The sequence below is a fragment of the Heterodontus francisci genome, chromosome 12 (assembly GCF_036365525.1).
Source record: "Heterodontus francisci isolate sHetFra1 chromosome 12, sHetFra1.hap1, whole genome shotgun sequence".
Classification (NCBI taxonomy): Eukaryota; Metazoa; Chordata; class Chondrichthyes; order Heterodontiformes; family Heterodontidae; genus Heterodontus; species Heterodontus francisci.
Genome location: NC_090382.1, coordinates 51889161 through 51914980, shown reverse-complemented (window position 1 = coordinate 51914980; position 25820 = coordinate 51889161). Strand labels below are relative to the sequence as shown.

General features: G+C 42.7%; 1 protein-coding gene across 2 annotated transcripts in view; it reads right to left on the bottom strand.

Moving 5' to 3' along the window:
* sh3pxd2b (SH3 and PX domains 2B) overlaps window positions 1-25820 on the bottom strand; it is a 336589-nt gene that overhangs the window by 46852 nt on the left and 263917 nt on the right. For both annotated transcript variants that reach the window (XM_068043410.1, XM_068043411.1), the window contains one exon: window positions 5649-5783. In XM_068043410.1, the coding sequence (XP_067899511.1) occupies window positions 5649-5783 (135 nt within the window). The remainder of the gene's footprint in view (window positions 1-5648; window positions 5784-25820) is intronic.

Below are 25820 nucleotides of genomic sequence, written 5' to 3'. Positions count from 1 at the left end.
CAATACGGGCAGTAGAATTTTGGATACGCTGAAGGTTGTGGGGTGTAAAGGATAGGAAGGCAGGCCAGGAGGGCATTGGAATAGTCAAGCCTGGAGATGACAAGAGTATTCAATCATGCATCGAGTCAGCATTTATGTTTAGATCACAAATGCTGTTTTATAGAAAACAATCTTTTAATTAAGATTTTATTTTATTATTTAAGTCTTCATTAAGTGTCAGGAGCTGAGAACCTGAAGAGTAATATGTTGGGAAGCAAATTTCAGACAAATGAAAAACCAAGATGTGTGACAGCAGAAATATATTATTTACACAGACTGAATTCTGCTCTATAATCTCTCATGCAAGGATATACCTGGTCAAAGAGAAACTAGCTAATTATTTGCAAGAGAGCAGAGAAACTCAGCAGTCCTCTGTAGATGGAGTTTTTAACTTTGAAAAAGCAGAAAAAGTGATCCTTGAAGTTCTCCACATGGTGAGTTTGCAATCTCAGCCATGCCAGGAAAGGACAAACAATTGGTAGCTGTAATAAACAGCATCTCTGTCATAAACCTCCCAGCTTCCAGTTAGACAGTGACATCAGCAGAAATCCAGCTGTGGCTCTATACTTCTGCTGCTTATGTTAGCCAATATAAATTACACAACTGCCTCAGAGCCAGCCTGAGGAATAGATTGTACTTAGCAGTAATTATTGCCACTGGATAATATCAGCCACAAGTCAGGCAGCACTCCTATTAACAGCACTCCAGGTTTCTTAAGTGGACTTTTTCTAAGATGGCGTTACTTTTTGTTCTCTTTCCATTTACATGACCATAAAACAGAGCTAAAATGGTCTTACTTTAGCAGTCTTGGGTAAATTTACAAAACCAAAAGTGGATTTTTTGGAGCAGACAGTAATCTGTGAAAATTGTCACTTTAAAAAGTGGTTGGTAAATTATGGATTATGTATCTTTTCTTCAGCAAGCATTTTATTGCAACAGGAAAAATACAAAAAGTCTATTTACTGTATTAATAGGAATAAATACTTCATTTCAAAATAATGTGGAAAATAATTGTTTTCCTCATTCAAGAGATCTAACAAGCTTGCAATGTAAAAATGTAAGGCGAGAATTTCAACCCTGTAACACCTGGATATTCGATGCTGTGAGTACCATTTTGTGTCCAAAATGGCGTCCATACAACATGCACACAATTCTGGTTTGGGCTTTGCCATTTTGGCAAGGGCCAAATCAGACGCTTCATTACTCATGTCAGAATCAGGCATTGGGCCTTTAACATATGGAAATAAAGGGCCTAATGCCTGTTTCTGCTCCCTCTTGCAACTTCAGCTTGAGTCAGTCAGCACCAGTGCTGATTGCCTTCAGGAAAACCAACACTAAGCAGCACAGAATGAAATAACGGTTAGTCCTCACCTGGATCACCACTGCTCCTGGTCCCAAGATCTCCGACCTCAATCCAGAATCTGGTCTCCTGGCAACCTCCCCGATCAACCAATAGCCCAGCCCTGACCTCCTGGCCCTCCCTCACCCTAACTGTGCTCTGAGGCCCTGCCTACAATACTGCAGAGCCCCACAATATACTTTCTTGAACTCCTAGCCAACCCCCTCCATTCGCACTCTGAGGCCCAAATGATCCTTCTCCAGTTCCCTCCTATCTTACCCAATCACTTGCCTGAGTATTAGCACTGCACGAACCTGTGCAGGCTCCTAGCACTGCACCTTCTACATGATAAAGAGGCCAAAGGCGCAAAGTTCTGAGCTCCTTGGACCTCCCCATTTAAGTGCAGCTGTTAGCACTCTGCGGGTGAGGCACCCAAAAATCGATGCTGCCAAATTTCGAGGCCATGGACAGAGAAACCTGGGGATGAATTTTCAGGCCCACCCCACCCCCCGAAGAAGGGAACAGAGGTGGGGAGGGATGTGGATGGTGATGGGTGCCCTATAAACACCGGCACCGGGCAGGGTGTTGATTTCAAGGTGCTGATCCCGGCACCTGCAGTAATGAGAAATGTGGGTGGGAGGGCGGGACAGGAATTCCACTCTCCCTCCAATTGAGGCCAATTAACACAGTTGAGGAGTTCGTTAAGAGCTTGTCAGAGGCTGAACTCTTAATTTTTAAAAGGGCAGGTGGGTAAAGAGTGGCGAGCCAGTCAGGGCTACTTAAGGGCGTCACCCTGACCCCATAAGAGGGTCACTGAGGCAAAGGGGGTGCCCTTGGCACTGCACTGGTGGTAGGGAGAGTGGACATTTAGCACCTGGAATTTGAATGGGGTTGGCACTCCCTGGCATCAGGGGCAGTAGAGCAGAGGGCAAGGCTGCCAATCACAATAGGACAGCCACGTAGCCAGAAGGTAGCTGGCAATGGGGCATGATTGTCAGTTTTTGGGTGCAGGGTCAATGAGGGGCAGCACCCTCTACAGGAAGGAAAGAACCTCGGGCATCAGGAGGGCATGGGAGAGGAAAGAAGGGCAGGAAGGCAATGGAGGTCAAACCCTCAACACAGGATAGACTCAGGGTAGACGCGCTCGGCCAGCTTCTGGAGCCTGTTTAGAGCGACTCGAGCAAAGACTTTCCCCACTATGCTGAGCAGGGAGATTCCACGGTAGTTTTTGCAGTCACCGCGGTCACCTTTGTTTTTATAGAGGGTGATATCATCCTCCGCCTGCCCAGGCTGTCTCAGATCTTCACTGTGGATGTATCCGAGGGAATAAGGGATATCCCTGGGAGAGATGGCTACTGACCCCTCTACAGGAGCCCCAGGCAGAGGCACAGAGGAGATACAACTAATGCCACTGCTCAGCAGGACAACCATTGAGCAGGTCATCATGCTTCTGAAGATGCAATTCCAGTACCTGGATCGGTCTGGCGGTGTCCTCCAATACCCTTCGGCAAGGGTCTCGGTCATTGTGATGGTCTGCTATGCTCTAAATCACATGATCCTCCTTGAGGACACTGAGGCCCTGGAAGGAGACAGCTCATCGGGGGATAAGCAGGAGCAGAGGTGAGACAGGAGGAGAAAGATGAGGCAGAGGGAGATAATGCTGATCAGAGAGGTGCTCCTGCTGCACGGCGAGGTGGCTTCCACCTGCCACCCGCTGGAAAGAGGGCCTCCCTCCTCTCCCTCATGGCCTCCAGCATTAGATCCAGGTCGCCATCGATGAAACGAGGGGCTGCCATGCCCTGGGTGCCTGTGACATTCCACTTCCCTCTGGTACCGTGGAAGGCTTTGGCATAAACTGCAGATCTCTCCAACCAGCAGCCACAGTGATGACTGGCGAGAGATTTCCAAATCAGTCTCATACTTCATGTGACTCACCTCCATTCTGACCCCCACTGACTCTTTATGGACAGGAAACCAGTCTCATATCAATTCAGGGCTCACCCCATGAAAATCTGAACTTTAATCAGTTTCCCACTGAAAGCGGGTTTCTGACCCAAAAACAGACTGGGCTCCTGTTTCCCACCTTTGTGACGAAAATTCAGCCCCTGATTTTCATTAACAATTTTGCTCTAGCATGAATTGAATATATATTTACTCCTGAAGTGATGGTTCCAGAAAAAACTCTGTTCTGAGGTACTCCAGTGTAAACCTGGCAGGATCCGAGCATTTTGGACTGTCAGAACAGGTAACCAGCAGAATACTAACATGAACTCGATGGGCCAAAAGGCATCCTTCAGCTGTAAATGACTTTGACTCTAAATACTGCAATGCTGTTGTAAATTATGCAAAGTCTTGTGGTAATGAAGCAGCATGTTAGCTAATGAAGAACACGTAAGTTACCATGTAAAGTCTCTCCACAACTGATGAGTTTTAAGGTTACTGCAATGAAGATGAGGTAAGTAATCTCTTATTTAGCAAACACTATATACTAGATAAAAACCAAGCACTGTACCAAGGAAACTGGTGTGAGTACTCTGCTGGGTTCATACTGTTGTGGGAAGATACTTGCAATTACAGTATTTTTTTCCTTGAGATGAGGTAAATATTTAGGGCAAGTCACCCCTTATACGTTACCAGGCAGCTGGCTTAATAGCAGCATTGGAAGGATGTTGGGAGGTGGGCATCTGCCTTCATGTATGCAAGCCCAGGAATCCCTGAATACGCAAAAGTACTCAAATAATGGAATGTACCCTCAGCAAACAATAAAAAAGACACTCAGTGAGGCCTGCAGAAATTCTAACTCAAAATTAAAACAACCTGTAGTTTCTAAAACTAATCAGTCTCATGAACACGGCAGAGCAGTACATTAAAATGGACACATACTGAATTCCACTGAAGAACCACACACGTATGTGAGAAATTTTAAGTTATTTGATTAACCAGTTATTTAATTATCATTAAGTCGATACCTGTGACTGGTCTAGAGACAAGTAGTTAACATTTATAGTGATTACCACTTAAGAGTTTTCTTCACTATTAAAGCCAATAGTGGTTAAGTGGTAAATATTTCGAACAATAAATATAATTCCACAAATATCCAATAGTGGCACAGGACACTTAGGGCTGGATTTTGTTCTCCACCAGGCGTCAGGTTCCATGGTGGTGGGGGCCTGAAGATGGCTCCAAATGAGGCCCCCCATGGACTGCAACACTGGGAAGGCCCGCCCGATCCTCCTGGCGGCAGCGAGGCTCCATGGTGGTACCCCCCCCCCGCAGGGTAATGGGATCACAATTTAAATATTCAAATGAATAAAATTAATAAATTTAAGTAGATTTACCTGCGATCCTGAGGGCCCGCCGCGATCTTTAGCGCGGCGACAGGCACTCCCGCGCCTTCAGATTCCCGTCCGGGGAAACAAATCACCACACAGGTGGGAAAGGGGGAGAAGGGAAGTTTGTCAGTGTGGGGGGTGGCGAATGGGGTCAAATGCACGTAATGTGTGTCGGGAATGGTGGGAAGAGTTGTACCTTAAATGTTGTGCAGTTTGCGGGAGGAAGGTCAGATGTAAAAGGTAAGTGATTTTGGGGTGGGGGGGGGAAAGGGCAAATAGTTACTGTAATTATTATGGGGTGGGGGGTGGGGGAGAGGGGCATTAGAAATGTATTTATTTAATTTTGGCGGGGGTAGGACTTTAAAATTTTAAACCGGGTGGCAGGGCTGGCTGTCCTTTAAAAATGTTACCAGTGTCTGCGCACAGGCAGCTGATGCCATTGCCAGGGACGGACAGCCCACACCCTTCATGAGACTGGTGGGGGGGGGGGGGGGGGGGGGAGGGCCGCCCCGGCTATTTAAATGAGCCACGGCATTTAAAATCGCGGCAGCTCTTAAAATCCAGCCCTTAGTAAGCGAAGAGGGCTTAATGGTATTGTCTTACTAGCATTTTCCTATGAAATCGTCCAACATGCTATCTTGATATTATCAAGGGGATTAATAGTAGCTAAACTCCATCCAAACAACACTATTACCATTTCCAGTCTAATAGAACAAAAAAATGATTGAAATTCACAGGCTGCAAGGATTACAGAAATGTTAGTGTACAGGTGTGGGATTTGGAATCAGGTTAAAAAAAAACATAATATTCAATGCAAAATGGGAATTGGTATGCTCTATTGCTGCAGTTTTATGGAACAGCGGGTGAGAGATATGGATAGAAATAGTTAAGTGAGTGTTCATCAGCTAGGTTTATGTGGTTTTCCAAAAATAACTTACCAGATTCATTTTTCTCTATTACTTCCACTACTTGTCCCTGATGCAGGTTGATCTCTGTGCTTTCCTGTTTGTCATAATTGGTCACTGCCACATACTGATCCAGGAAAAACTGGTCAGCAGATGCCCCATCTCCACCTGAAATCAAAGAATCAGCCTTAAGGGAACATCATAAATGATAAGATGGAACCATCAACAACAAAATAGCTGCATTTTGTTGTACTCTCTACAGGCAGCCACAATATTCAAATCACAATCTCTTAGAAATGTATTGCTGAGTGCACAAGGTTAGTGCTACAGAGCTTCATATGAAGATAAGGTATACAAAAGGATCAGAATCTGGAACAGTATTAATTGTCTTTGATTAAACATTACACTTTGAAATAACGGACAGTACTGTAGAGATGTTGTGAAAATTCATCAACGGTCAAATGCAGTGAGAGACTTAATATGTTGATCTAAATTGAAAAGTACTGCATTCAGAATCTGTATACGTTGAAGAATTACAATTTTTTTTAAACCATGATATTAAAATTCTTTGTAATAACACACTGATTGTGACAACAGCGGTAGTCTCATCTTCAGCCTTAGAATCCTCCTTCCTGTTGCCCGAGAAGCCATCTCAAATCTTAAGTGCTCATGACCGAAAAATTTATTCACGCTGGCCTAGGTGCAGGGAAATGATCCTAGCACCTGAACAGGTAGATATAAACAATATTGGCCTCTTGTAAATGACACTTGGCTTTCCAGACAGCTTGCAAATGAACAGACTTGGAATTTTGGGCAGCAGCCCTAGCTAAGTCCTGAAAGAGGAAGGGAAGTTGATCAGGAAGGATGCCGATCGGGAAGATGGAAACTGAGAAGCAAGGCAATTGACAGGCGGGGGTGGAGGTGCGAGACAATGGACTAGCAATGGTCTGCACAACAGCAGTGGAGCCAGAGGAAGCATTCCTGTAAGATCCTGAAGGGGCTTGACAAGGTAGACAATGATGAGGTTGTTTTCCCTGGCTGGGGTATCTGGAACTTGGTGGCATAGTATCAGGATAAGGGGTCGATCATTTAGGACTGAGATGAGGAGAACTTTTTTCACTTGGAGGGTTGTGAATCTTTGGAATTGCTTACTCCAGATGGTTGTAGATACTCATCATTGAGAATATTTAAGGCTGAGATAGACAGATTTTTGGTCTCTCAGGAAATCAAGTGATATGGGGAGTGGGCAGGAAAGTGGAGTTGAGGCAATAGATCAGCCAAGATCATATTGAATCGCAGAGCAGGCTCAAGGGGCCACATTGTCTACTCCTGCTCCTAATTCGTATGTTTTGAATCTGCATCAAGATGGTGTAGAACATAAGAAATAGGAGCAGGAGTAAGCTACTCGGCCGCTCGAGCCTGCTCCGCCATCCAACAAGATCATGACTGATCTGATTGTAACCGCAACTCCATGTTCCCGTACACCCCCAATAACCTTTCACCTCCCTTGATTATCAAGAATATTCAAAGACTCTGCTTCCACTGCCTTTTGAGGAAGAGATCCTCTGAGAAAAAATTCTCCTCATCTCTGTCTTAAATGGGCGACCCCTTATTTTTCAACAGTGACCCCTAGTTCTAGATTCTCCCACAAGTAGAAACATCCTTTCCACATTCACCCTGTCAAGACCCCTCAGGATCTTATGTTTCAATCAAGTTGTCTCTTACTCTTCTAAACTCCTGCCTGTCCAACCTGTCCTCATAAGACAACGTGCCCATTCCAGGTATTCGACTAAGTATTTGGTAAAAACTTACCTTTTTGATGGTGGTCTACTGTGGTCTCTTTCAGGTGGCCTGTAAGCCTGGATTTCCAGATCACAGGTGGCCTAGTGCTGGCTGTGTTCAGGACAATCCAATTTTAAAAGGGTGCCTTAAATAGGTGTTTGCCCCTTATTTGCATATGTATAGGGCAAATGCAAATATTAGTATTTGTTTCGGATGGAGGCCCTGGATGCCCTTTTTTGCCATACCAATATGGTGGATGGCACACTTACAGCTTGCAAAGAGTGCATGCTTCCTGTCCACCATATTGGAGGTTCAGGGACTCAGTTAGTGTCTAAAAATAGGCAAGGCACTGTCAATTTCTGGACTCATGTGTCATCGCTAGCATTATAGGAAATAAATTTGGGGCAAATTTTGCATTGTGGTCTCATTCCACAAAGTTTTCATGTACAGTTAAAAATTAGAGTTGAATCAACACAAATTAATGGGCCAAGTGTTACAGAAGATTTTATTCTTCCATTAGTATAGGTATTACTGCACAAACACATTTCCAGAGGCAAAAGAAAACATGGCTGACTGCACTAACTGCCTCATGCTTCTGTTCTCACTGTGTACTGGTCTGCAAGAATAGACCTTACTTGCCAATTAAAATGGTTGATTTGTGTGAACAACGGAGGAAAAGTCAACAGAACCTGTTCAATTAGGCTTCTTTCTCATCACAGTAAAATCAAACTAAGAAAGCTACATTTTATTCTCCTCTCATTTTCATGTGCACAATTAAATTTTTAAAAAATCTGTGGTGTGGAAAGAATCCTGATAAAATATAGATCTCAGTTAAGGTAATTTCATAAAATCTAATTTCCAGAGAAACAGCAGGAGTTTAAGACTTTCCAAGAGTGTGGGTGAATATGACAAGAATGTTGTGGTACAACTTTTGTGCCTACCCAAGAAGCACACAACCAATCCTGAGGAAACCTGCAGTATCGGATTGAATTCATTGGGATGTCATGATGTGCAATCTGCCAATTGTTGGGGGCCAGGATATTTGGAGTTGCTGAAGTGATTTAGAAGATGGCATCAGCCTTTTAATGAGAAAGAAAACTCTTTGAAAGCCAAAAATGTAGTATTTTTGCCTATTTCTTATACAGAACACCCATAAATTGAAGTTCTGATGCAAAACGTAAGGAAGATTAAGTTGCCTGTTTGCCTCTCTGGTATCCCCTTTCACAAAAGACAGCTTAGCAGGATCTGATTTGAAAATCCAGTTGTCAGCTTCCAGAAGCAGTAGTTCTAAATTAGGAAGAAGATTTTGTAAAGAAATCAGCCAAAGTAAGGGTATCTAGTACCTATCAGTAGTCAACACCAGGGAGTCCAACCTTTTGGAGCTGTGAGCTGGAGACATGAGCAAAATCTGTGGGTGGGCTATGTATAAATATGCAATAATTTAAGTACCATTCGCAAACTTATGACAGCCCCATACACATATGAATTGAGACACCCAAAATTAAGACATGCATATGCACAAAACATGTGACCCCCTTTATACAAAATAGTGGATATCAATAAACATAAAAATTGAAATAAAAGCAAAATACTGAGGATGCTGGAAATCTGAAATAAAAACAGAAGGTGCTGGAAATACTCAGCAGGTCGGGCAGCATCTGTGCAGAGAACAGAGTTAACGTTTCAGGTCTGTGACCTTTCATCAGAAATCACAAAGGTTAGAAACGTAATACATTTTAAGCAAGTAAAGCTGGGGTGGGGGGAAAGAGACCAAAAGAGAAGGTGTGTGATAGGACTGAGGGCCGGAGAGATTAACTGACAAGGAGGTCATGGGGCAAAGGCAAAAAGAATGTGCTAATGGTGTGGTAAAAGACAAAGCATTAGTGCAGAAACAGTGTTAATGACAGAATAATGAAGCCTATTACATTTCTAACCTTTGCCACTTCTGATGAAAGGTCACAGACCTAAAACGTTAACTCTGCTTCTCTCTCCACAGATGCTGCCTGACCTGCTGAGTATTTCCAGCACTTTCTGTTTTCATTTCACATAACAACTGAGGCTCTTCCAAAGACCTGACAAAGGCTGTTGATCAATCATGGAGCAGCCTTTCCAGTCCATTGGGCTCAGGAACCTTTATAAGTCGAAAGGTGCTAAAGTCAGGTGATTTGCACATAAGTGTAAGGAATATGGGAAACGATGAAAGCTTTATTAGTCAGATCAGTCAAACTTGTGTGCTGCACCTTGAACATTCTTACTTTACAGAATCATAGAAATGTATATTATAGATTGGGGTCATTAAGCCCACAGTGACTGTACCAACACTTTGAAGGGCTATCCACGTAGTCCCGTTCTGCTACCCTTTTCCCATACCCTTTTATTAATTTGTTTGTCAAAAATGTATTCAATCCTTTTAAAAAGCATTTATGGATTATACTTCCATCATTGTTTCTGTTTAGGGCATTCCAGATCATAACAACTCTATATAAAATTTCTCCTAACCTTTTTTCCTTAAATTTATGCCTTCTAGTTCCCAACTCACTATCCAGTGGAACTAGTCTGTCCAAATTAGCTTTTCAAAATCCCTCATAGTTTTGAATATCTCTATTAGATTGTCTCTTATCTTCTTCTGCTCTAGTGAAAAGAGCTCCAGTTTCCCTGGTCTCTCATCACAGGCATCATTTTAGTGAATTGCTTTGTGCTTTATTCATGTCCTTGATATTCTTCCTAAATAGAGCACCCAAAACTGGTCACAAATTCAAACTTCAGCCAAATTTATGATTTAGCAGTACTTCTACATTTGCATTCTACGATTCAAATTATAGAACCTAAATTACCATATGGCTTTTTTTTCCAAAAGAGCTTTATCAACTTATTCCATTTTGAAAGACCTGCATTGTTAACGCGCTCCTACCCCAGGCCTCTCAGCTGTTCTACTTTAAAATTCTGTAATTTAGTGTAGCCTTTCCTCCAACATGTGTCATCTCACATTTTTCCATATTAAGTTTGATCCATTTGCCCAAACTACTAACCTGCTTATGTCTTCATGAAGTTCCTTGCAGTTCTTTTCATAGTTAATCATGTTATCTATTTTTGTATTGTGGAATCATAGCATGATACAGCACAGAAGGTCGTCATTCAGCCCATCATGCCTGTGCCAGCTCTTTGTAACAGCTATCCAAATAGTCTCAAACTCCTGGTCTTTCCCCATAGCTCTGCAAAATTTTCCCCTTCTACTGGCTCAGGTGGAGCATAAATGACAGCATGAACTGAATGGGACAAATGACCCATTTCTGTGCTGTATATTCTATCTAATTCTAAGTAAGTATTTATCCAATTCTCTTTTGAAAGTTATTAAATCTACTTCCATAAACCTTTCAGGCAGCATATTCTAGATCTAACAACTCATTGCATGAAAAATATTTTCCTCATGTCACCTCTGATTCTTTTACCAATTGTCTAAAAAGTTTTATATTGTGTCCTCATACCTATTTTCAGATCACTTATAAGTACTAACAGCAGCAACGGTCCCACACAAATGCCTGGAAGATATAACTGTACATATCCCTTCAGTCCCAAAATCTTTTGTTACCCACTACTCTCTGTTTTCTGTCCTTTAAATAACTTACAATTCATGTTGCCATGTTCCTCTGAATATCGCGTGCCTTAATTTTATTGACAAATCTTCTGTGTTTCAAATGCATTTTAAAATCCATGTTAATAACATGCACGGCGCTTCCTTTAGTAAAACATTCCCCAAAGAATATTAGATTTGCCAGACACGACTTGCATTTTGTAAATCTGTGCTGGTTATCCTTAAACAACCCATTTCTTTCCAGTGGATAACCATTGCCAATGTTAGACTGACTAGTCTATAGTTACCTGGTTTATCACTTTCTCCCTTTTTGAAGAGAGGTATTATATCTGCAACTTTCCAGTCCCCTAGTATAAATTCCATATAAAAGGATGTTTCAAAACCTCAGCATTTTAGGATCCATGCTGTTAGAGCTTTTTCACCGAGTTCCACGAAGGTTTCCTGTGCTACTTCCTTATCTTATAGTTATCTTATGTAATTGTTCCACCTCCTTCTCTTCTACATTTCATTCTCACAACTCTCTTGTGAAAACGGAGCAAAATATTTATTTAGTATCTCCACCATTTCTTCATCCTCTAAAATGATTTCCTTTTAATCTCCAATTGTTCTTTAATTATTTCTCTACTTTACATGTGATTATGGAATCCTTTAAAATTTCCTGTTCTGTTACTTATATGTCTTTTTTCATGTTCTCTAAGTCTTTCTCATTTCCTGTTTTGCTTCCCCTCAAATTTTTCTGTACTGTGCTTGATTGTCTTTTGTATTATGAGCCCCAGATTTGTCACAGGCCTTTTTTAAAAGTCTCATTTTAATCCTGCTACTCTTCCAAGGACCTCCAGCATTTGTTGTGACACTTGTGGGAAAATGTATAGCCTGTATCCTAATCATTTCCTGTTTAAACGTTTCCTCTTGTTAGTACCACTTTTTTTTTCCCAATTTAACTGAATTAGTTGCCTTTTTATCTCACTGAAATTGGCTTTCATTCAGTCATGTATTGATCATTGATTTTCATTCTCCTTTTAAATTTTCAATACAATACCTAATTTGCTTACGGTTGCTGTTGTGGATGTGACCTGCCCTTAAATTACCTACTCGTCCCACTAAATTTCTTAGAATTAGATTCAGCATTGCTGTTTTCTTGTTGGACTAAAAAAAAACTGACATAGAAAGCAGTCCTCAACACATTGTAGAAACCCCTCCCTTTCTTTACCACATACTTTACATTGTTTTTACTTCATTCTATCTTATACCAAGTAGATATATTTTCTTGCACTAAGATATAGATTCAGTTTTATCCAATGCAAAACACTTGGCATGTCCATACTGTAGCAGCACACAAATTATGGCTCTAACTTTTCGCTCAATCTCTTGGCTTCCAACAACAAATCCTTCCAACAAAATCTGCCTGCAGCATGTAACTTTTCAACATTACTCTGATTGCAGGACAGCTGCCTCATAACAAGAAGTAGACCTGAATTGGAGAAGGACCCGCCCACTGCAAGCCTGAGTGGCTTATCTACTGTTTGCAAAAGCTTGCTGTGCATAAATTGGCTGCTGTGTTTGCCTACACAGGAAGAGTGACTCCACTCCAAAGTAATCAATTGGCTGTCAAATCTTTTGGGATGCCCTGGGGCTGTGATGAAGTATTATATAAATGCCAGTTGCAACTTTCATGCCCTTTCTTGTCTGTCTACTCAGACAGTGATACACAGGCAGATAATCAAGTACAGTACCACAGCACAGTGTCACATAAATATTTCTGAAAAGGAGTCATGCAGCCAACATTTTAACATTTTCCATCTTCTATTTCTATAGGTAACCTCGAGAACCAGTTGCAGGAGAAGTCAGTATCTTTAAACATCCTGTATCACTCATTCTATGTGTCACAAACAATAGAATGAGGCATCCATCCCAAAGGCTTGAGGAGGAAGCAGTGGATGAAGCATTGAGTACATGTGAGGAGAAGGAAGTGGAGATGACTGTGAAGGAGCATGATTGTTAGTGGGAGGCAGGGGAACTTGTGCCCTTTCTCAGTTGCAGCTCCCAATGAACTAGGGTTTACGTATCTAAATGCAACTGTATTATGGAGTTATTTGAGACTATTCAAATATCTAGCAAGGTTGGATGAAGGTCCAATTGTCTGAGGTCCTTCACACAGTGGAAGTATCTCTCAGGATGGCTGATACTGTTGGTAGAAAAGCCTTAGGCTGAGGGGACGAGATTCCCTGAGGCAAAAAGGGAAAGGCAGTGGTGGTAGCTTCATGGACATCTTGATCTTGGTGTCCAAGGAATCCATGAGGTCCTTGGTATTAAAGGTGAGGGGGGAGGGGCTAGATGAATGTAGTTGGTCATGCTGAGGGAAGCATGGAGTGAAGCTATGGGCTTCTTCATAAGGGATTTGAAGCAGGAATGATGGCAGTATATCAGTTAAGGCAATTAGAAAACAATCCCAAGAATGATGAAGCATTATTTTAAATTGCCAAAAGTTTGTTCCATGACCACTTGCCAGATGATTTAATTTTGTATCTGTATTCACTTTCTGACTGTTAACACTGCAAGACTGTCATTGCCTGAGTTAGAGAGGAAAGCTTTTGCCGAGGTGGGGTTGGGAGTTTTACTTACCTGACGCACAGGGAGCAGGATGGTCAGAAAGTCATAGGAAACCCACAATTTGGAATACTCCCACATACTGTGGTGTTTTCAGTCCACAGCTTATCCATGATGTCACCAATCAGTTCCCTGACTGGAAGCCAATCTGATTTGCAATCTGTGCCTCCAGTCAACCGATGGGGGGGTGAGGTGGGGGGGGGGGGTGCAGGCCACAGGTGCAGTTAAGTCCATGTAGGGGAGGTGGTAGTGGGCATGGGACAGGGTAATGGATGGGATGCTGATCCTGGGGGAGGTTGGGTGCCTGGGGCGGGGGGCAGTCAGAAATCTCATGGTGGGGAGAGCTTGGAGGCCGGGTGGTGAGGTCAGAGGCCTTGGGGAGAAGGTTGTTGGGGCGGGGGGTGCGTGCCCGAGTGAAGCTTTTGCAGTTCATGAACAACATTGTCTTTTCTAGGGGCCTAGATGTTCATTAATAACTCCATGGACTTTGGAAAATCCTGCAAGCTGAAATAGTTGCAATGCCTTGTTCCTTTTCTATGAGAAAAGTGTTAAAATTATTTGTCCTGGTGAACAAAACATCAATGATCTACTTGATGCAGCGGTGCACTGCAGATTGTAAACATCCCTTGTGGCATCCTGGAATGACCTTGAGACAAGCAATTGGTTGTCACCTTGGCTCCCACCAACAGCAGTGAAGTTGTCCAGAAGTCAGCTTGTAGCTGACAGAATAACTATTGTTGCTTCACCACCTTCTTGGTGACCTTTAGCATGCAAAAGCAGTTCTCTGACAGTTCCAGGCAGCTGGATGTAGGGAGACCTCATTTAGTGCAGAAGATCCTCCCCAGCATCCCTTTATTCATCCTCTTCTTATACCTCCAAAAAAACAAAGTAGTATTGAATGCAATACTCAATTGCACAGTAGCTGTTATAAAAATTAAAATTAAAGGTAGTTCAGCTTTAAGAAACTATTCCCATAAAGACCAGAACGTGATTATTCTTTCACGTACATATTCTATGGGCAGGTGTTTAACACAGCAATGCTATCCATGCATAAAACTGGTAGAATTGAATAAGAACTCATTACCAATAAACTGACTGTGGAAATGGAACTCTCAACTACAAAGCAATGGAAGTCCAGCATGGACACTGCAAAATTGATACTCGTTCTATTTCCTGGCACCCAATTAGGCAGTCAGGAATTATCCTATAACTCACAAACTCGACTGCTAAAAAATCTGAACTGCAGCCAGGAGCCATGTTCTTTGATGCCAAAGTTATATTCTCCCCTAGTATTAGTGAACAATGGCAACTTCAAATACTCAAACCTATTGTTATGATCCTGTAGTTTTTTTTCGGGAAGAATGTGGTGTGCCTTTAAGGCTGGAAAGGGAGCCGTACTGCTTTAAGGCAGCTAGCTCTAAAAACTGAGTCAAAGAATGCATTCTCGTTGCCCGGGATACAGCCATTCAGGATCAGAGATTGAGAGATACATTGTTACAATTTAATTTTGAACTCGCATATATCGGAAACAGACTGTTCTAACTCAGAGAAACAGAGACACAGCTGTGTGTTAGCACCTGAAAGGAGCACTCTCAGACCATTTAAACTGAAGGAAGAGAATTTAGTCAGTTTATATATTTATTTAGAGATACAGCACTGAAACAGGCCCTTCGGCCCACCGAGTCTGTGCCAACCAACAACCACCCATTTATACTAACCCTACAGTAATCCCATATTCCCTACCACCTACCTACACTAGGGGCAATTTATAATGGCCAATTTACCTATCAACCTGCAAGTCTTTGGCCGTGGGAGGAAACCGGAGCACCCGGTGAAAACCCACGCAGTCACAGGGAGAACTTGCAAACTCCGCACAGGCAGTATCCAGAATCGAACCCGGGTCCCTGGAGCTGTGAGGCTGCGGTGCTAACCATGCGCCACTGTGCCGCCCATTATTCTCTCTCAAAATTCTAAAACGTCAAGCCAAAACAGAGATCTCTGATATTTTAAATTGAAGGAAGGGAAGTTAGATTGTGACAATCTTTTATCAATCAAAAATTCTAAAGCCAAATTGGTTCATTAAAAAGTGTTTGCAAGTTGTTAGTTGTTGAAATTCATCACTGGAGAAGGAGCAACAATTTCGACTTCTGAATTAGACTATGGACTGTTCTACTGTTGAAGAACCTTTTCCCCCCGCCATAGGCTAGCTGTGAGGACTTCAAGCAACCTTGGACTGTTCCACATCAGCAGCAGCGTAAACCTGCAAGGACTCTAATTTTTTCTATTTTAAATGTTGTTTATATCTTAGTAGTGTTTAAGAATCTAGTTTTTCTAATTAAACAGTTAATTTGTTGATTTAAAGACATCTGGTTTGGTTAGTCGCATTCAGGGGGTCAATAGATGGTACAATTTGGTTGAGTCTTTAATTTGGAGAGTTTAAAATGATATGTTAGGTGATCTGTGGCGGGTCGGGACTGGGTCAACGATGCGTTTCTCCCACCACAATCAGAATCGTATATTTTGCTTGGCGGCTTTGACTGGAGCGGTCGGTCGTAACATTATGTTCCGAGCATAAGTGGAGTTTATGGAACACATAGAGGATAAAAGCACTATTAATTTATAACCATAAAGAACAGAATAGTAGAAAAGGCTCTCTAAGGGGTACTCAATTTATTAGCTATAACAAAGTACAGTGGTTATAAACAGTATCTCAGCCAGCTTTCCTCCAAAGCTTAATTTTTCTGTCTTGCAGGACTCAAACTAATGATGTTGAAGTGTAAATATGACAGTTATAAGCATTAGATATCCTCATGAAATTAACTGTATATTATTCATGGTAACTCTAGATTAAGAATGGCATTACATGGAGAAATACTATGTGCTTAAGACCAGTGAAACAAATGTGAGTAAACAGCACATGAAGAAATAATAAATCATTTACTGAAGTACCAAATGTTAAATATGTTGAAATGGATTCTCAAAATGTGCCAAATGAACAATTGTGAAACGAAATAAAGTCCAAATGTTTACACTCAGAATATCAATGAAAGTTCTATAACATACAAGATTCAACATGAATTTCTGTTAACTCCCCATTCTTTAAACTATGCCATATTTGCAGTAGTTGCAAATCACCAGGCAAGGAAATCTTTAAGAAAGAATGTTCTTTTGACACATTGTTTTGAAACTCAACTATACTGGTTGTCTATTTTCCAAATAACAAAACTGCTCTCTTTTTTGTTTTATTTAGTATATTATGCCTGGCAAATGATCCAAATAACTCATTGACAATTGCAAGAGCGCCATCAGAAAGTAATTAAAAGTACCTTGACTGTTGCTCAACTCAAGATGTTTCCTACTATCATTGCATAATGGTGTTTATCCTGAAATGGATTGCCACTGGCATTACAGCTTCATGTACATTTAGACAGAAAAAAGGACACTATTCACAAACTCTGGGGTACAAGCAAAAATAAATTAATTTTATTTTAAAGTTAAGATCATGGTTTAGTGATTCTCGCCAGGCACTTCCTATTCTATTTTTGTTTTGTAAGGCTGTCTACCATCACATGTTACAATATCACAATTACTTTGCCAATAAAACCAAAATGAGGCTGGGTTCGTTGCTGCATTATGATTTGTCGTTGACAGCTACAAAAGCCAATGGAAACTAAGAGATCAAAAGTTTAAAAAGATCAAAACCGAACAAACTGGGATTCCGTACATCCTCGCTATGGATTCCCCTAATTAACTTGTAACTTGGACAAGCCTGCCGATTATCTTTCATTCATTCAGGCACCATCAGGCTGTGTGGATCACAAGTAAGCAGTTTGCAGTTTCGATGCACTCTTGCATAAAAAACCTACCTCATCACATGCTTGATGTGACCAGGTACTGAGAGTGATGGCACCCACAATACATAGCCCAGCAGAAGTCAGCACCTTTTAGGAATAAAAGAAAACTGTGTATGTATTTCTATTAATTTTTGTATGCATTCTTCATTGCGTGGGAATTGGGAATCCTTCATGTTAGTCTTGTGGCAAAATGGACACCACTAAGTCTGTTCCATATGTAAATTTAGCACATAAATAAAACATCTTAATCCCACATGTTTGGCAAATGTTAATGATTTTTTTAATAAGATGTACAGTCAAGTATATCCCAAAACAGCATAATTCTATGGAAAAGGGAAACGGAGGTGAAAATGATAAAAATTGCTACCCAGCAGTTACCAGGACAAGTCATGAGGCAGACACCATGCTTTCTGTGGAAAAATGTACGTCTGCTCTCAATCAAGAATCTGAGTCATAACCAAATGTCCAATGCCTGCATTAAATTTTAAATGAAAACATGTGCAACAATATCCAACGGCAATACAAGGGGAGTTACATCCTCTCAGCTTATCTCTGCCAGAGTATTCATATTTAGGTTACACAGGGATCAACTGACACCCACATGCTTTTTGCATATATAAATATACATGTTTGAGGATGGAGTTAGAGTTTAAAAATGAGCCAAGATGTAGTGTAAATAACCATAATGTTTTGCTTTAACACGACTGCTTCTATGGCATACTATAATAATGCTGAGCTATGTTATTTCATTCATGGTAAAAGTCAGGATACTGAAATGAGCCTAAGCATCCTTGGGGGGGGGGGGGGGGGGGCGGGGGTGCGGGGCAAGGTGGAATCAGCCAGGTTTCTCAATCCTGATGATGTCTAAAAATCCTTTGTGGATAAAGTATGTATGTGGACAGTAGCATAGTGGTAATGCTACTGGACTAGTAATCCAGATACCTGGACTAATGCCCCAGAGACATGCATTCAAATCCAACCATGGCACTTAAACTTCTGAATTTAAATTCAGTTAATTTATAAATCAGGAATAAATGATCAGGAAACTACCGGATTGTCATAAAAACCCATTTGGTTGACCAATGTTCTCTAGCGAAGGAAATCTGCTGGCCTTACCTGGTCTGGCCTACAAGTGACTCTAGACGCATAGCAATGTGGTTGACTCTCAAGTGCCCTCTGAAATGGCCTAGCAAGCTACTCAGTCATACCAAATCGCTACAGAAAAGTTGAAGAAGAATAAACTGCATGGACCACCCAGTATCTGCCAAGGCACTGGAAATGACAAAGACACCCCCTGTCCAGTCGACCCTGCAAAGTCCTCCTCACTAGCATCTGGGGATGTGTGCCAAAACTGGGAGAACTGTCCCACAGACTAGTCAAGTAACAGCCTGACAGTCATACTCACTGAATCATACTTTATGGGCAATGTCCCAGACTCCATCACCATCCCTGGATACTTCCTGTCCCAAAAGCAGGGTAGACCCACCAGAGGTGGTGGCACAGTGGCATACAGTCGGGCGGGATTGGCTCCGAGTGTCTTCAATATTAACTCTGGTCTCATGGCATCAGGTCAAACATTGGCAAGGAAACCTCCTGCTGATTACCACCCCCACTGCCCTCCCTCAAATGAGTACACCTCTATGTTGAACACCACTTGGAAGACACACTGAGGGTAGTAAAGGCACAGAAGGTACTCTATGTAACAGACTTCCATGTCTATCACCAAGAATACTAGCTTGGTAGCACCACTACTGCCCAAGCTGGCTGAACTCTGAAGGACATATCTGCCAGAATGGGTTTGTCGCAGGGGGTTTGGGAACCAAGAAGGAAAAACCTACTTGACCTTGTTCTCACCAATCTATCTGTTGCAGGTGCACCTGTCCATGACAGTACTGGCAGGAGTGCCCACCGCACAGTTGTTGTGGAGACCAAGTCCTGTCTTCACATTGAAGACATCCTCCATCATGTTGTGTGGCACTGCCACTGTGCTAACTAGGATACATTCAGAACAGATCTAGCAGCTCAAAACTGGAAATACATGAGGCGCTGTGGACCATCAGCAGCTGCAGAATTATATTCAACCCTAATCTGTAACCTAATGGCCTGGCATACCTCTCACTCTACCATTAGCATCAAGCCAGTGGACCAACCCTAGTTCAATAAGGAGTGTAGGAGTGCATTTGGTTAGAGCTTAAAAAATACAATTACACTGCTGTGTATATTCTATAGGCTACCAAATAGTGGGAAAAATATAAGTAACAAATTTGCGAGGAAATTACAGAGAGGTGCAAAAATGATAGCGTTGTTATAACAGGGGTACTTTAATTATTCTAATATAGACTGGGATAATAATAGTGTAAAGCCAAGAAAGGGGGAAGACTTTCTGAAATGTGTTCAGGAGAATTTTCTAAATAAATATGTTTTCGACCCAATGAGAAAAAAGGCACTGCTGGATCTGTTCCTGGGAGAATGAGGTGGGTCAAGTGGACATCGTGGCAGTAGGGGGAACATTTAGGAGTCAGTGATCATAGGATCATAAGGTTTAGTTTAGCTATGGAAAAGGAGAAGGAACAATCTAGAGTAAAAATAATTAATTGGGCAAGGGCCAGTTTCAGTGGGATGAGAATGGATGTGGCCCAGGTAAATTGGAATCAAAGATTGACAGGTAAAACAATCAAGAAACAATGGGTTTCCTTTAACAAAGAGATGGTTCAGGTACATTTGAGGTACATTCCCATGAGGGGGAACAGTAGGGCAAAAAAAGCCAAAACTCCCTGATTGATGAAAGAGATAGCGAGTAAGATGAAACAGAATATACAAGTGAGAACCAGGCTGAATATAGAAAATTCAGAAGGGAAGAGAAAAAAGTAATAAGCAACGAAAAGAGACAGTAAGAGAAGAGACTGGCAGCTAACATAAAAGGAAAGCAAAAGTCTTCTACAGCTATATGACTAGCAAAACAGTAGTTAAAGGAGGTGGTGGGTCTGATTAGGGACCAAAAAGGGGTTTTACGCATGGAGGCAGGGGGCATGGCTCAGGTACTAGATGAATACTTTGCATCTGTCTTTATTAAGGAAGATGCTGCCAAAGTCACAGTGAAAGAGGGGGTAGTTGAGACATTGGATAGGCTAAAAATTGGTCAAGAGGAGGTATTAGAAAGGCTGGCTGTACTTAAAATTGATAAGTTGCCAGGACTAGATGAGATGCATCTGAGGATATTGAGGGAAGTAAGGGTGGAAATTGTGGAGGCACTGGCAATAAATACAGTGGTGGTGTCAGAGGACTGGAGAATTACAAATGTTACCCCCTTGTTCAATAAGGGATATAAGAATAAGCCCAGCAACAATAGGCCAGTTAGTTTAACTAGTGATGGGAAACTTTTAGAAATAATATTCCGAGACAAAATTAACAGTCACTTGGACAAATGTGGATGAATTAAGCAAAACCAGCACACATTTGTTAAAGGCAAATCGTAACTTGCTTGAGTTTTTTGGTGAGCTAACAGAGACGTTTGATGAGGATAATGCGGCTGAAGTGGTGTACATGGACTTCTAAAAGGCACCTGATAAAGTGCCACATAACAAGTTTGTCAGAAAGTTTAAAGCCCATAGAATAAAAGGAACAGTGGCAGCATGGATATGAAGTTGTCTGAGTGACAGGAAACAGAGTGGTTGTGAACAATTGTTTTTCTGATTGGAAGAAGGTATACAGTGGGATTCCTCAGGGGACGGTACTAGAATGACTGCTTTTCATGACCTATATTAATGACCAAGACTTGGGTATGCAGGACACAATTTTGAAATTTGCAGATGAACAAAACTTGAAAGTATTGTAATATTGTGAACTGTGAGGGATAATGATCGACTTCAAGACGACACAGACAGGCTGGTGGAATGGGCACACTCATGGCAGATGAAATTTAATGCAGAGAAGTGTGAAGTGATACACTTTGGTAGGAAGAATGAGCAGAGGCAATGCAAAATAAAGGATACAATTCTAAAGGGGGTGCAGGAACAGAGAGACCTGGGGTGTTTGGGCGGCACAGTGGCACAATGGTTAGTACCGCAGCCTCACAGCTCCAGGGACCCGGGTTTGATTCTGGGTACTGCCTGTGCGGAGTTTGCAAGTTCTCCCTGTGACTGCGTGGGTTTTCGCCGGGTGCTCCGGTTTCCTCCCACAGCCAAAGACTTACAGGTGATAGGTAAATTGGCTGTTGTAAATTGCCCCTAGTGTAGGGAGGTGGTAGGGAATATGGGATTACTGCAGGGTTAGTATAAACGGGTGGTTGTTGGTCGGCACAGACTCAGTGGGCCGAGGGGCCTGTTTCAGTGCTGTATCTCTAAAATAAAATTTAAAAAAATAAATCACTGAAGGTGGCAGGGCAGGTTGATAAAGTGGTTAATAAGGCATCAGGGATCATGGGCTTTATAAGTAGAGGCACAGAGTATAATTGCAAGGAAGTTATGGTGGACCCTTATAAAACACTGGTCCAGCCTCAACAGGAGTGGTGTGTCCAAATCTTGGCACCACACTGTAGGAAAGATGTGAAGGCATTACAGAGGGACCAGAAAAGGTTTACGAGAATGGTTCCAAGAATGGGGGACTTCAGTTACATGAATAGATTGGAGAAGCTGGGGCTGTTATCCTTAAAGAGAAGGTGGAGAGGAGATTTGATAGAGGTGTTCAAAATCTGACAGAGTAGATCGGGAGAAACTGTTCCCATTGGTAAGAGTTGAGAACCAGAGGATACCTATTTAAGGTGAATGGCAACAGAACCAAAGGCAACATGAGGAAAAGCTTTTTTACACAGCGAGTGGTTAGGATCTGGAATGCACTGCCTGAGAGTGTGGTGGAGACAGATTCAACTGTGGTTTTCAAAAGGGATTTGGATAATTATCTGAAGAGAAAAAAATTTGCAAGGCTATGGGGAAAATGTGGGAAGTGGGACTAGCTGAGCTACTGCTGCAGAGAACTGGTAGCAACACAAAAGGCTGAGTGGTCTCCTTCTGTGCTGTAACAATTCTATGATTATATGATTCCATGCCAGGAGCAGCACCTGACAAACCTAAAAATGAGGTGCCAACCTGGTGAAGCTACAGCACAGGAGTACATGTATACTAAACAGAAGCAGAATGTTATTGACAAAGCTAAATGATTCCACAAAAATGGAGCAGATCAAAGCTCTGCAGTGCTGCCACATCCAGACATGAAGGGTGGCGGACAATTGAACAACTAACCAGAGGACGATGCTCCACAAATATCCCATTCCTCAATGATGGCAGAACCCAACACGTCACTGCAAAGGTCAAGGCTGAAGCATTTGCAACCATCTTTGGCCAGAAGTGCCGAGAGGAAGATTCATCTCAGCCTCCTTCTGAGGTCTCCAGAATCACAGATGCCAGTCTTCATCCAATTCGATTCAATCCATGTGATATCAAGAAAATGCTGAACGCATTGGATACAGCAAAAGATAAGGCCCTGACAACATCCCAGCTGTATTACTGAGATACGTGCTCTAGAACTAGCCATGCCCCTGGCAAGCTGTTCCAGTACAACTACAACACTGGAATCTTCCCTACAATGTGGAAAATTGCCCAGATATGGCCTGTCCACAAAAAGCAGGGCAAATCCAATCTAACCAATTACTGTCCCATCAAACTACTCTCAATCATCAGGAATGCAATGGAAGATGTCAATGACAGTGCCATCAAGTAGTACTTACTCAGCAACAGCCTGCTCACTGGTGCTCGGTTTGGATTGTGCCAGGGCCACTCAGCTTCAGACTTTATTACAGCCTTGGTCCAAACATGGACAAAAGAGCTGAACTCAAGAGGTGAGGTGAGAGCGACTGCCCTTGACATCAAGACAGCATTTCACTGAGCATGGTATCAAGGAGCCCTAGAAAAACTGAAGTCAATGGGAATCAAGGGGAAAACTCTCCACTGGTTGGAGTTTTTATTTTATTAGTTCGGGAGATGTGGGCATCGTTGGCTAAGCCAGTATTTATTACCCATCCCTAATTGCCCTTGAGAAGGTGGTGGTGAGTTACCTCCTTGAACTGCTGCAGTCTTTGGGGTGTAGGTACACCAACAGTGCTGTTAGGAAGGGAGTTCTAGGATTTTAACCCAGCGAAAGTGAAGGAACGGTGATATAGTTCCAAGTCAGGATGGTGTGTGGTTTAGAGGGGAATTTGCAGGTAATGGTGTCCCCATGCATCTGCTGCCCTTGTCCTTCTAGGTGGTCGAGGTCGTGGGTTTGGAAGGTGCTGTTGATGGAGCCTTGGTGAGTTGCAGCAGTGCACCTTGTATATAGTACACACTGCTGCCACTGTGCATCGGTAGTGAAGGCAGTGAATGTTGAAAGTAGTGAATGGGGTATCAATCAGGTGGGCTGCTTTGTCCTGCATGGTGTCGAGCTTTTTGAGTGTTGTTGGAGCTGCACCCATCCAGGCAAGTAGAGAGTATTCCATCAGACTCCTGACTTGTGTCTTGTAGATGGTGGAAAGGCATTAGGGAGACAGGAGGTGAGTTATTTGCTGTAGAATTCCCAGCTTCTGACCTGCTCTTGTAGCCACAGCATTTATGTGGCTGGTCCAGTGCAGTTTCTGGTCAATGGTGACCCCTCAGGATGTTGATAGTGGGGGATTCAGCGGTGGTAATGCCATTGAACGTCAAGGGAGATGGTTAGATTCTCTTTTGTTTCAGATAGTCATTGCCTGGCACTTGTGTGGCGTGAATGTTACTTGCCACTTCTCAGACCAAGACTGGATGTTGTCCAGATCTTGCTGCATATGGACATGGGCTACTTCAGTATCTGAAGAGTTGTGAATGGTGAACATTGTGCAATCATCAGCGAACATCCCACTTCTGACCTTATGACGGAGGGATGGTCATTGATGAAGCAGCTGAAGATGGTTGCGCCTAGGACACTACCCTGAAGAACTCCTGCAATGATGTCCTGGGACTGAGATGACTGACCTCCAACAAGCACAACCATCTTCCTTTGTGCTAGGTATGACTGCAACCAACGGAGAGTTTTCCCCCAATTCCTATTGACTCCAGTTTTGCTAGCGTTCCCTGATGCCATACTCGGTCAAATGCTGCCTTGATGTCACGGGAGTCACTCTCACCTCACCTCATATCTTACCAAAAGGAAGATGGTTGTAGTTGTTGGAGGCCAATCATCTCAGCGCCACATCACTACAGGAGTTCCTCAGGGTAGTGTCCTAGGCCCAACCACCATCAGCAGCTTCATCAATGACCTTCCCTCCATCAGAAGGTCAGAAGTGGTGATGTTTGCTGATGATTGCACAGTGTTCAGTATCATTCCCAACTCCTCAGATACTAAAGCAGCCCATGTTCATATGCAGCAAGACCTTGACAGTATTCAGGCTTCAGCTGCTAAGTACCAGGCAGTGAACGTGTCCAACAAGAGAGAACCTAACCTTCTGCCCTTGACAGTCATTACCGTCACTGAATCCCCGTCCATCAACATTGATCAGGAATTTAACTGGACCAGCCATATAAATACTGAGGCTACAAGTGCAGGTCAGAAACTGGGAATTCTGCAACAAGGAACTCCCCTCCTGTCTCCCCAAAGCCTGCCATCATTTACAAGGCACAAGGTCAGGAGCGTGATGGTATACCTTCAACTTGCCTGGACGAATGCAGCTCCAACAACACTCAAGAAGCTCGACACTACCCATGATAAAGCATCCCACTTGATCGGCACTGCACCACCAGCATAAACATTCACACCCTCCACCAACGACGCACAGTGGCAGCAGTGTGTACCATATAAAAGAAGCACTGGAGAAATTCACCAAAGCTTCTTTGACAACACCTTCCAAACCCGCAACCTCTACCACCTAGAAGACAAGGGCAGCAGATGCATGGAAATATCATCCCCTGCAAGTTCCCCTCCATTCTGATTTGGAAACATATCGCCATTCCTTCAATGTTGCTGGGTCAAAATCATGGAACTCCCTCCCTAACAGCACTGTGGGTCTACATACACCACAGGAACTGCAGTGGTTCAAGAAGGTAGCTCACCATCACCTTCTCAAGAGCAATTAAGGAAGGGCTATAAATATTGTCCTTGCCAGCAATGCTCAAATCCCATGAATGAATTTTAAAAAGACATTGGGTGAGAATGGTTTTGCACTCAGCTAAGACACCCTCCTTATAAAATAGCCTGTCGAAACTCACTGTCTTGGTTAATGTATGAAGAATGACCACTTAAATGAGACATTGGCTGGAATTTTACGCTGGACGGACAGGAACTGGACTCCGATGTAAATGTTGGTGCCGATCCCGCTCCCGCCCAGCCTGGGGATCCGTCCCGTATTTTACGGGTCCCCAGGCTTCAATT